Here is an 11349-nt window from a genome sequence, read left to right as displayed (position 1 = left end):
CTTATCAGCTGTCACTTACTGTAATCGTATGCTCTCAATATTCATTTGTTGAAGAAGAAAAAAAAAATTGCTTTCACACTATTCAATTACAAGAGAATGTTCAATTATAGAAGAAAATAATATTCGCTAGTCTCTTTCAACTTAATCAACATGCAGAGAAAAGCAGTGAATAATAACTTACATACATTGTCTCTCTACCCCTACTTGTTACTCATCAGCCAAGCTTATGGTAATATAAGCTTGGGTTCATCTCTCTATGCCACTGATGAAAACTCCACATGGGCTTTGCCTTTCTGGTGATTTTGCATTTGGATTCCGACCCTCTCCAAGTGAAGAGGACCTATTCCTTCTTGCTATCTGGACTGCAAATGGAAGTTAACTGGTGCCAAGAGGATCAAAAGTTTGGGCTTACCACCAATGGACAGCTTGTTCTCTAGAGGCTAAGATATATGGAAGACAAAGACTGGTAATGTGAGCAGCGAACCAGTGCATGGTGCCATGCTTGGAGATGGAAATTGTATACCAGTATATGGGAGAGCTTCAAGCACCCAACTAATACCATATTGCCAATCCAGGGATTGGTGTTGGAGCCTACTGTGCAGTTGCTATTTTTGAGGACCTGAGGTTTGCAAATGGAACTGGAAGCTGTTGGAGGAAAAGACTACCTCTTTCAAATGGGAGGTTGGATCAAACTGCTGTTTCCAGAAGTGCTCTAATCAAGATATTGAAGTCCAGTGAACTAACTTCAGGCAGATGCAAGCAAAATAAAGCAATTCTAATACTCTCAGTCCTCTTAGGCCCCTCTGCGTTCTTCTTCTTCGTTTCTCTAGCTGCAATTTCACTAGTTTTCTACTGCTTGAACCTCAAAAATCTGCAGCTTTATCACAGAATCCTGAGTACAAGCGATGGTAGAAGCCTTTGGCACTGTCTATAAAGGGATATTACCATCAGGTTCTGGAAATTCTGTTGCTGAAAAGTTGGAGAAGGTGGTGGGAGAAGATGAGAAAGAATTCAAAGCAGAAGTGAATGTGATGGGCCAAACTCACCATAAGAATCAAGGACACTTGCTGCGTTACTGTTGTGAGGGTGAACACTGACTACTGGTGTTTTTTTTTTATGCACAATGGCTCTTTATCAAGCTTCCTTTCTGGAGGCGCCCGAAAGCCCTCAGAACACAACTCTTGGATGATTCTTTTACAGCCAAAGTTGCAAACTTGGACTGGGAAAGCTTCTGATAAGCAACCAGACTAGAACACTCACAGGCATCAGAGGGACTATGGGGTATATTCAGACAACTCGGGCAGCCTATGTCTCTTATAATAACACGTTATGAAGCATCAGCTCAATGCTGGGGTTCAATCTGCAAAGCAAGGGATTCATCAATGTTTCCTTCAAACTAAATAATAAGGAACAGAAATGGATCATTCTGCATTTTCAGTGGTGTTTGTTATAGCATTTATACAAGAACTCTAGGGGTTTCTATGTATAACTTCATTCCCATTTTGTATAATCCAAATCTCTTCAATCGATTAAATGTATAAATGAATCCTATTCATTGTTTGGAGTAACAACAAAATTCTGGAAGACTGGGAAAGTTTCAACACTGGAGAGAAAACAAAATGACAAGACCATAAATTCTGGAAGAGGGCTTTGCTTTCTAACCATTACCATAATTTTAGAGCTCAACCCGGATGAGTAAATTATATTTCAGAATGTTCAGGAGATAATTCTAAAGTGATGAACCTTCTACTCACAGTTTCTTGTTCTTCTTGAACAGAGCAATGAACATCAATAGTTCAGCACCCAGGAATCTCCCCTCTCCAATTCCTCCACTGGGAAAAGTCACCTTTCCAGTTAAGAAAATCTTCAGGATTAATTTGAGCAAAACATCAGAGTATACATCAAGAAAGCCTTGATCAAAATCAAAATACATCAAGAGCTGCCATTTTCTTCTATTTCCTCTTCCTTGAATGGAATGCCTTTTGGACTGAGGTGATCAATGGTAACAGTCTAACACACTCCTTAAGCTTTGATTGAGGTCAACGGGGATTGGCACATTTAATGACTTTGAAATCATAGCTGTGTGAAGGGAGGCAAACATGAATCTCAGGATAATCAACAAGTCAACAACTATCAATCAGTAAGGAAAAGGAAAAGGAAATACCTTTGGATATTTACAAATAAAAAATTTGAGAGAGTCCAGCTGCTCTGTACAGAAAGGCTTGAGCTTATTCCATGGCCAGGCTTTAGATGGTTCTGAATTACGGATGAGAGGATTGAGTTTTCTTTCATTCTGCAATAAGATTAAAAACATCAATGAAACACTAAAAGTTTATATATAGAAGCCCTTTAAAGATGAGAATTGGTAAGAGAGCTCACCCATGGTCTAGTAAAACAACATCTGTTAGATAAGTAACCACCATTCGATTGTCCAGCTAATGCATTTAGACAGTCCAAAATAGCTAAAGACAGTCCAAAAACTCATTTGACTAATAATTTTCTAAAAGCAGTAACATAAAACCTGGATGAAGAATCCACCCCTCTACCTGACACCACTTCAATACCAAATAAAATGTTACGATGACCATTTATAGTCTTAAGAGACAGTGGGTGTTGTTTGGGCTCAAGACCATCAAAATTGGCACAGAAACAAGTACAACAACTATCTAATAAAGAGATTTATGCATGTAACAAATGCAAATGAAATATGATACAAGAAGTTCATAGATTAAACAAAAATAGATGGCAAAATAGAAGGATAAGGTCACAGACAGGACAATATTAAAAGAAATTATTATTTTTCCGACCTGAAAATCGAGGCATTTAGAACAGTACAAGTTTGTAAGTAGTCCATGGAAACCAGGGAACTTATGCAGATGTTGTATTCTATTGCATAAGGCAAACACTCAATACTTACAAGCATAATCATGCCCAGAAAGCCATGAATCCCTTTTTGTTTTGCTTTTTTACCTATTCTCATCTCTTATTGCCAGAAGTGCCCAGGATGATACAACCTCACCAAATAAGTTAGAAACCAGCCCATTCAGCAGGTTGAGTAGCCAGCTTGCCCTCAATCTTCTTTGAGTCAACAAACAGTTGGGCATTATTGCCTCCAATGGAGGGTCTGGAAATATTAGAGCCGGCAGCAGGGGTGGCTGTAAAACTCTCTGTTCCAAAACCCCAAGTTTCAGGGCCAGAAGTTCCTTCTTTGGCTGGTTTGTTGTGATGGCCATTTCGGGTCCTACCAGACTTGCTATTGTTGTCTGGGCACCTGCCTCAGAGAAAGCCTGCCAAAGATTAGAGTCTGGGCCAGGGGAAACGGATTTTCTTTGCTGGAGTTCCCAGTCTGTTGCTTCAATCTTTTCTCTGTGCTGTTACGAGAAGAAAACCTATCAGACACATGAATGGGTACAAAAAGGTAAACTTCAGGTTTTGGTTGTATTGAAAAGCACAGGAAACTTCACAAGAGGCAAATTATACCCCAGACTTATTGAAGAAAAATGAAGTACAATTGACTTACCCAAATGTCTACTTCCTCATTTATAGATTTCCTCCTAAACAAATCCCCACATCTAGGACAGGAAAAGGAAGAAGCTGGGAGTCAACATTTTTTCAACCAAATGTCAGCACTAACTTATCAAAAAACATAGTTTTCCATTCAACCTCGGGAGCTGTACTTTCTGATATTGTCTTCTTAAAGTGCTTATGATTGGTGGAGGTGCTTCCAAAATCACACAACTTCCATGATGCATTAGGGCCCAATAGAAGATTCTCAGCATTTATATAAGAACTTCAGGGCTTATACGTATGATCATGTTACAGTATAAATCATAGTGAACTGGTGGAATTTGATTATTAGCCAACCTCATCAAAAACTGTTTCACAGTTGAGGGGATTGTTAACCTTGCCATGGGCCAAGCAGCAATTTCTGGAGAAGCTGGGTGACAAAGAGTACCATCATTTGGACTAGTTTCAATGGAAATTCCTCTGTTTTTATACATGATATCTTCAGCTTCAGCTTTTCCTTTTGCTTTTGACATGGCTGAAACTGATCCTGAAATAAAAAATCCCACGCAAGTAGATATTTAACAGAAGAGGATCCGAATCTCTTCAATTGATTAATGTATAAATGAAATAATCAAAATTTTTAGATAATTATAGGGAGATGAACCTTGTACCTCTGAGTTTCTTAGTCTTCTTGAACAGAGCAATGAGCATCAAGTGTTGAGCACCCAGGAATCTCCCTTCCTATACAGGGAAAATCTGAACAATCTATCTTTCTTCATATTCCACTTCCTTGCAAAAGTCAAAACATGAAGAAAATATCATCAAAATTGAGACAAAAATAAGTGCATCAACTGTCTCAAGAAGAGATTTATGCCTATTGCTTACCTTTTGCAGAAGTCCACTTGGTTAGAGCACATTTTACATGGACGCCCAATCACTGCAAGCTGCTGAACCAAAGGAGAGTTCAAACATCTAAAAAATTTGACTAACTCAAGTATCATAAAATACTTCACATGAATTCTAAATGATCTCATATCTAAAAAACATTGGCATAAAATTATTGTTGTTTACCTTACATATTTCTTCCATGGTCATAATCGAAACTTTGTTTATCATAACAAATCTTCTATGCTCATCCTGATTACTAACAATGAAAATTGAAATGAAAAGAAAAAAAAAACACAAAAAATGATGATTAGTTTGGTTTGATAAATTTAGCACACACAATTCCCTTTTTCTTGCCCGAAAAAGGAAAGAGTAAAAAAAAAAAAAAAAAATTAATAATTTTTCAAAACTAGCAATTATAAATCTAGTTTGGTTCTCATAAAATTTATGGGAAAGCAGGGAAAAAAAAGTGTAAACTTTTTCTCTTGTTTGATTGTTTATGGGAAAATTGAGGGAAAAACAAATATTTATGAGGAATCTATTTAACACTTTTGAGGAACCAAAAATGTTTTAGATGTTGTCAAATCGATAATTTAAATGTATTTAATTCCAATTAAATGAGTTTAATCAAACACATGAAATCGTGAATAAAATTATTTAAAAGCATTGAAATTCAAGTCATTAAAGTTGTCCATAAAATTTGGTATATTGAAGCAAGAAAAAAACAAAGCAATTTGAATGACTTGCTAATAAAGCAGCTAACTAGAATATGCCCTAGAGTTGTTCTGTGCCTTGTATATAAGAAATAAACAAAGAACACAATAAAAATAAAAATAAAAACCAGAAAATAAAATACAAACAAACGAAATATCCATGGTTCTTCGTTATTTTTTTCTTAATTTTTCAATGGTTATTTTTGCAAACCACCAAATCAAAACAGAGCATGAAAATGTGTTCAATATTTATTTCAGGCTTGAAGCTTCAAGAAAAAGAAAATCTTAAATCAAATAAACAAGACTAGCGAATGAATTGGAACTTGAAAGAAAAGTTCATGCGCAAAAGAATTACCTGACTCTATATTGGCGGAGTGGCACTTTGATTAATATAGCACACCATTGATCACTATTTTTGGAACGTGAGCTATATAACGCCATTCTTCCCCTTTCTCAAATTGACACCGTTTTTCCAGTAAAGGACACCCATCGATGACCAGAAAAGAGAGAGAGTCTGGAAGTCTTTCTTTTGTCAAGTATTTGAGCTTACGACAGTTCATGATCACCAATGTTTTAAGAGAGGTGAGGTGTTGAAGACCCACTTTTGTCAAGGATTGGAGCATTCGGCAGTATACGATCTCCAAATTTTCAAGAGAGGTGAGGTGTTGAAGACCCCCTTCTGTCAAGGATTGGAGCATTGGGCAGTGTTTGATCTCCAAATTTTCAAGAGAGGTGAGGTGTTGAAGAACCGATCCTATCAAGGATTGGAGCCTTGGGCAGTATAGGATCCTCAATATTTGAAGAGAGGTGAGGTGTTGAAGATCCGTTTCTGTCAATGATTGGAGCCTCAAGCATCCATAAATTCCTAATTCTTTTAGAGAGATAAGGTGTTGAAGAACCGATCCTGTCGGGAACTGGAGCTCTGGGCAGTTTCTGATCTCTAATTTTAGAAGAGAGGTGAGTTGTTGAAGACCCCTGCTGTCAAGAGACTTGAGATCGGGAAATGATTCAATTTGAAGAGAAGTCAGAGAAGAGGGCAGCAAACACTCCTTGGGAAATAATTCAATGTCTTCACATCCACCTTGGATTCTTAAACGAGTAAGAGAGGTCAGCCTTTGCAAACCCCACTCCACCTGGGGCGTGAGTTGGTTGCACTTCTTAATTTCAAGTATACGTAGGTTGGAAGGCAAACCCTCTCTCTGAAACAACAATTCTGGACAATCACATAAATACAACTCCTGTACAGATGACTGTGTGTGTGCCAACGACCTAAGGTTGAAGCACCTATCAATCAAACAAGACTCTAAGTTGAGAGCGTGCAATTCGATAGATTCAAGATCAGAGCAACCAATTAGACGCAGGGAACATAAAGATGTGGGATCACCCTCTGAAACCAAAATGGAGAGCTTCTCAAGCCCCTTAAGACCATCGATTGTGAAATCAGTCAACTTGGGGAAGATGCCTAATGAGAAGGATAACGTGAGAGAATCATCGATAACACCACCTTTGATTTCTAGACTTTCAAGGACTGGGAGATGGCATCTGAACAACTCAGGTACGAGAATCTCTAATTTCGAGCACTCAGAGATGAATAGTGATTTCAGTGTAGTGGGTAAACCAACTTTGTGCAGGGATCTAGAAAAACTGCAATCATAGATTTTCAGATCATGTATGTTGGTTTGCGAGATTTCCTCCTCTAGCAGAGACTCCGCATTATCACATTCTCTAATTGAGAGCTGGTGTGGTGCCATTGGAAGTTGACTCCACTGAGACACATCTAAAATTTCAATTTCTGAAGTTTGAAGAGCTGTGAAGTCACAACCTGCCATTTGCAACTGCAGTTTACCGAAATCCACCATCCTCAACTGACGAATTACAGGAACTGTGAGTGAAGCCATAAGCAGTTGCGGACATTCATGAATTTGAAGTTCCACCAATGAAAGAAGCTGTTCTGGTAATTTCCCAGTGAGTTTGGGACACCTTCGTATAAAAAGCTTTTGGAGACGAGGGAATTCTCCACAACATAACCATTTCTCCCAGTTCTGCATATCCTCAAATGATAGTGTTTCTAGGAATTGAAAGGAAGCATTCCCATAGAACTCATCACCCACACACTCTACTCCATTCATCCTTGAGATTTGCAGATATTTAAGCTGGGTTAGCTGTCCAAGTGGTGGCAATGTTGAGCAATTGCCACAACCCCGAAGCTCAAGGGACACGAGATTCAACACTGAAGGATCTCCAAGCCAATTTGGAAATCCTTCACCAGGATAGTTTGTGATGGAGAGTTGTTTTAAATTTGGGTGAGGTTGTAACTTGTTGAGTATATCATGCGTTGTTGCACCACTTTGTGTAACACCATTGGTACACTCGTCACCCCAATCAAAGATTAACTCATCAAGATAACTTTTATCCTTCATATTAGCCCTTGATGCATCGTTAACACTCACTACATTCTCCATGTTTGAAATATAAAGTTTTCCTCGAATCTCTGACAGCTCTCCCAATTCTCCAATTCTTAATCCATTGTTTTGGCCCACAATAAATTGAGTCAACCTTTGTAAACTTTTTAATTGACCAATTCCATGACTTGACATTTCTCTCAATGAACCACATCCATGAATATCAAGATAGCGCAAATTAATCAATTTTCCCATCTTTGAAGGCAATTCATTAAGTCTTGAACATTTTATTAGCATCATCGTTTGTAAATTGTATAAACAACATACTGATTCAGGTAATTTTTTAATCCTTGTAAAAGACAAATCCAAGTGACGCAAATGTTTCAAATTGCCTATTGATATAGGCAAATCAGTTATGTCATATGCACATAATGATAACACGCGTAGACACCACATTTTTGGTAATATATCTTGCAAAACTCTTTTACTCAAAGTATACCTAGGATAGTCTTCCATTGGCTTCACTCCTAAGAATGTTCGAAGAGATTTAGCTTTAGTCATAGCCTCAAAATTCTTAAATGCTACCAAATCGTTATAATCATCACTATTAAAGTACAAAAAGTGGTGAGCCTTCTCAGATACTTTTGGTAATTTATCATCATCTTCCACTCGAGCACAAAAATCTCCAGACACATGTTGAGCCAATTCATGTATTAGATCATGCATTACAAAGCATGATCCTTTTCTTCCAATAGATTTTTGAAAGAAAGACTTGGCAAGAAGCTCATCAAAATATGACTCACCGATCTCTTCCATTCTCCTTCCTTCGTTTTGTTGTGGATGTAAAAGACCTTCTGCCATCCATAATAAAATCAGCTTCTCTTTGTAGAATTGGTGGTCCTGGGGAAAAATAGAACAATAAGCAAAACAATGCTTCAGAGGTAAAGAAAGATGATGGTAGCTTAATATCAAAGATGGAAGAATTTCGGAGCCACTCTGCGGATGCCATATTTCACTTTTCAACACATCGTCCCATTCCCTTTTTTCGACCTTAGAATACAAGAGACAGCCGAGTGCTTTCACAGCCAAAGGCAATCCTTGGCACTTGTCCACAATCTGTCTGCCTATGCGTTCAAGCTCAAGGAATGCGTTGGAGTCTCGATCTTGAAATGCATGCTTTTTAAACAGGGACCAACTATCTTCAGAGCTTAATTTCCCAAGATGATGAGTAGGGACTGCTCGCATGGTTGTTGCAACAGATTGATCACGACTGGTCACGACAATCTTGCTTCCCTCTGCTGCAGCGAGGAGTGGAGTTCGTAGAATATTCCAACCTTCACGATCACTAAGCTCCATATAACCTTCATCACGAGGCTTCAAATTCCAGACGTCATCAAGAACAAGCAGAAATTTCTTGTTACTAAGTTGCTCTTTGAGTTGAAGCTGAAGCAAATTTAGGTTGTCAGCAGAAGTAGGTGGAGAACGAATTTCCTCAAGAATTGTTTTGGTGAGTTTGATAAGGAGAAACTCAGTGGAAACACAGACCCATGCTTGCAAGTCGAAGTGTTTCTTCACTTCCTCATCGTTATAGAGAAGCCGAGCAAGCGTGGTCTTGCCGCTGCCGCCCATGCCCACCATGGACATCACCCCCATTTTGTCGCCTGTTGTATTGTCAGAAAGCAACCACTCCACCATCTCCTTCTGAATTTCATCCCTGCCGACAACAATGGAGTCATCCTCCAAAGAAGTGGATATTGGTGATCTTGGTCTTGGTGACCGTTTCTCGCCCCCACCTTCTGCCAGCCCCAACCCAACTTTTTCTAGTGCGATTTTTTCCAGTAGATCAATCATGCCCCTGACCCTGGACTCCATGCTTTTGATAGCAAATGGAGTCTTCACAGAAGCAGAGAACTTGTTCCATTTCCACGCCTTAAGAGTTCCGCCGGTTTGGGAGTCAGCAGCTTCCATCTTGCAACGCAAAGCGTCGGTAGCGATCTCGTCCAACAGGTCTTCCGCATCATACACAGCACCCGTGACATGGACGAGCCACTCTTTGACATTTGGGTTTGAAAATTGCTTCACCTCCGCATCATCGAGCACATTGAGAACAACCACGAGTTTCCTCTTCAACTCGTTGAGGAGTTCATCGCTAAGGTTCCGTCGCCGAATGAAGTTTATGAGCTCTGGAGAAGCCAACCTTTCGAATAGAACTTGAAGCGAAGCTGAGAGGAGGGCGTCCGCCATATCTGTGTCGACTGTTGCTTTGCAATAGGAATTTAGAGGATTGGTTTCTGTTACCGCGATACCACCAAACTGCAAAAGACTGGGTTTGGATCACCACACTGCAGAATGCTTGAAGGAATCATTGTTGGTGGTGGACCTAGCTGCCAGATATTGGTGGTGGACCCAGCTTCACTGCAGAATGCTTGAATACACTGCAGAATGCTTGAAGGAATCATTGTTGGTGGTGGACCTAGCTGCCAGATATTGGTGGTGGACCCAGCTTCACTGCAGAATGCTTGAATACACTGCAGAATGCTTGAAGGAATCATTATTGGTGGTGGATCCAGCTACACTGCGGAATGCTTGAAGGATACATTATTGGTGGTGGACCCAGCTGCCAATATTTGTCAAACACCATAATTGAGTGGTGAGAAAAAGAACAGGAAAAGCAAGTGGGAGGTAGATGCGCTTTCCCCGAGGCGAACGCAAGTGGAAGCTGGATGGCGCATGCCCTACAACAACAACATTCGGTATTTTTCTTTTTCATCGACGCATTTCTTCTTTCTTTCTTCTAGTATTATTATTAGTAGACATATGCACACGAATATTTGTTTATAACATTATCATTCATAATATTATAAAATTTATTATTAATAATATTTATACTAATATTATTTTTTAATAATTATATTAGTATCATGATTTTATAATTAGTCTCCTTACTTTTATTGTTTATAATAATAATAATAATTATTATTATTATTATATTATATTACGTATTTTCACATAAACAATGATATATGCACAAGACATTAAAATTTTGAATATTATGGTTATTATTATTTAATAATAATATTATTATTTGATTCAAAAAAAGTTTATAATATAATAATAACAAAAATAAATTTTTTTAATAAAATAAATTATAAAAATATAATAATTTTATTATTTATAAAATATATTTATTTTAATGTAATTAAAAAAATTAAAATAATTTTAAAAAATTTAAAAATTTTCAAAAAAAGTTAAATGGAATGGGATTAGGATGGGATCGATCCATCCCAATGTCATCCCGTTGTCATCCTAACTCACCTAATGATAATTAAGGCCATTTTTTATCATTGTTTTTTTAAAATGGTCTTTTATCCTTAATATATATATATATAATAATTAGAAAATAAAACATAATTTTTGTTTTTAAAAATAAAAAATAAGGCATTTTTAGATCATACCCTTTTAGTTACTTTTACTTGTTTTTAAAAAATTATTTTAAAAAGTAATTATATAAATATAAAATAATAAAATAATTTAAATAAAAATTATTTTTAAAATATAGAAAATTAGTTAAGAACACTTTATCTTCTCAAGCTCTTGTTTTATAAAATATCATAAAATAATTTTCAAAAACTTTTTTTTTTTCACTATTTTGACAACCTCAACTGGAATAATACACAACAAAAATAAATAAATAAAAATAAAAAGGTCCAAAGAAAGACAAACGTGTCCAGTAATGCACTTAAATTCAATGAACCTAAAAGCCAAATGTGCAGTGTTGACTTTTCAACCGAGAGTTCACACATGCCCATTTTTTAAAGCACTATTAATATAAAATATATATT

At 37.3% G+C, this 11349-nt stretch overlaps 2 protein-coding genes across 15 annotated transcripts; both read right to left on the bottom strand.

The window, feature by feature from the left end:
- Nucleotides 1–29: 29 nt before the first annotated feature.
- LOC100242803 (uncharacterized) lies at nt 30–3292 on the bottom strand. 3 transcript variants are annotated; one of them, XR_009467367.1, is made up of 4 exons: nt 2380–3089; nt 2165–2293; nt 1755–1846; nt 30–1360 (listed from the first exon to the last, which is right to left on the bottom strand). XR_009467367.1 is itself a non-coding variant. In XM_019217684.2 (4 exons), the coding sequence occupies exons 1-4, from the start codon at nt 2978–2980 to the stop codon at nt 1315–1317; spliced, it is 330 nt and encodes a 109-aa protein (XP_019073229.1). In that variant the 5' UTR covers nt 2981–3089; the 3' UTR covers nt 30–1314. The 3 variants fall into 3 exon arrangements, 2 of the variants coding, with proteins under 2 accessions (XP_019073229.1, XP_019073228.1); XM_019217684.2 differs by having other exon boundaries at nt 2918–3089; XM_019217683.2 differs by lacking the exon at nt 1755–1846 and having other exon boundaries at nt 2971–3292.
- LOC109121411 (putative disease resistance RPP13-like protein 1) lies at nt 3283–10201 on the bottom strand. 12 transcript variants are annotated; one of them, XR_009467346.1, is made up of 4 exons: nt 8311–10182; nt 4579–4651; nt 4393–4451; nt 4242–4296 (listed from the first exon to the last, which is right to left on the bottom strand). XR_009467346.1 is itself a non-coding variant. In XM_059741721.1 (3 exons), exons 1-2 carry the CDS (start codon nt 9749–9751, stop codon nt 4426–4428), a joined length of 1467 nt encoding a protein of 488 aa, XP_059597704.1. In that variant the 5' UTR covers nt 9752–10182; the 3' UTR covers nt 4183–4296; nt 4393–4425. The 12 variants fall into 12 exon arrangements, 3 of the variants coding, with proteins under 3 accessions (XP_019073214.1, XP_059597704.1, XP_059597705.1); XR_009467342.1 differs by having other exon boundaries at nt 4267–4296; nt 4393–4454; nt 5461–10201; XR_009467345.1 differs by having other exon boundaries at nt 4267–4296; nt 4393–4454; nt 4579–4644; nt 5461–10201.
- Nucleotides 10202–11349: the final 1148 nt, after the last annotated feature.

This window comes from Vitis vinifera, chromosome 13, assembly GCF_030704535.1.
Source record: "Vitis vinifera cultivar Pinot Noir 40024 chromosome 13, ASM3070453v1".
Lineage (NCBI taxonomy): Eukaryota > Viridiplantae > Streptophyta > Magnoliopsida > Vitales > Vitaceae > Vitis > Vitis vinifera.
Note: the sequence above shows the minus strand (reverse complement) of the source record. Positions and strands in the feature narration are given on the sequence as shown.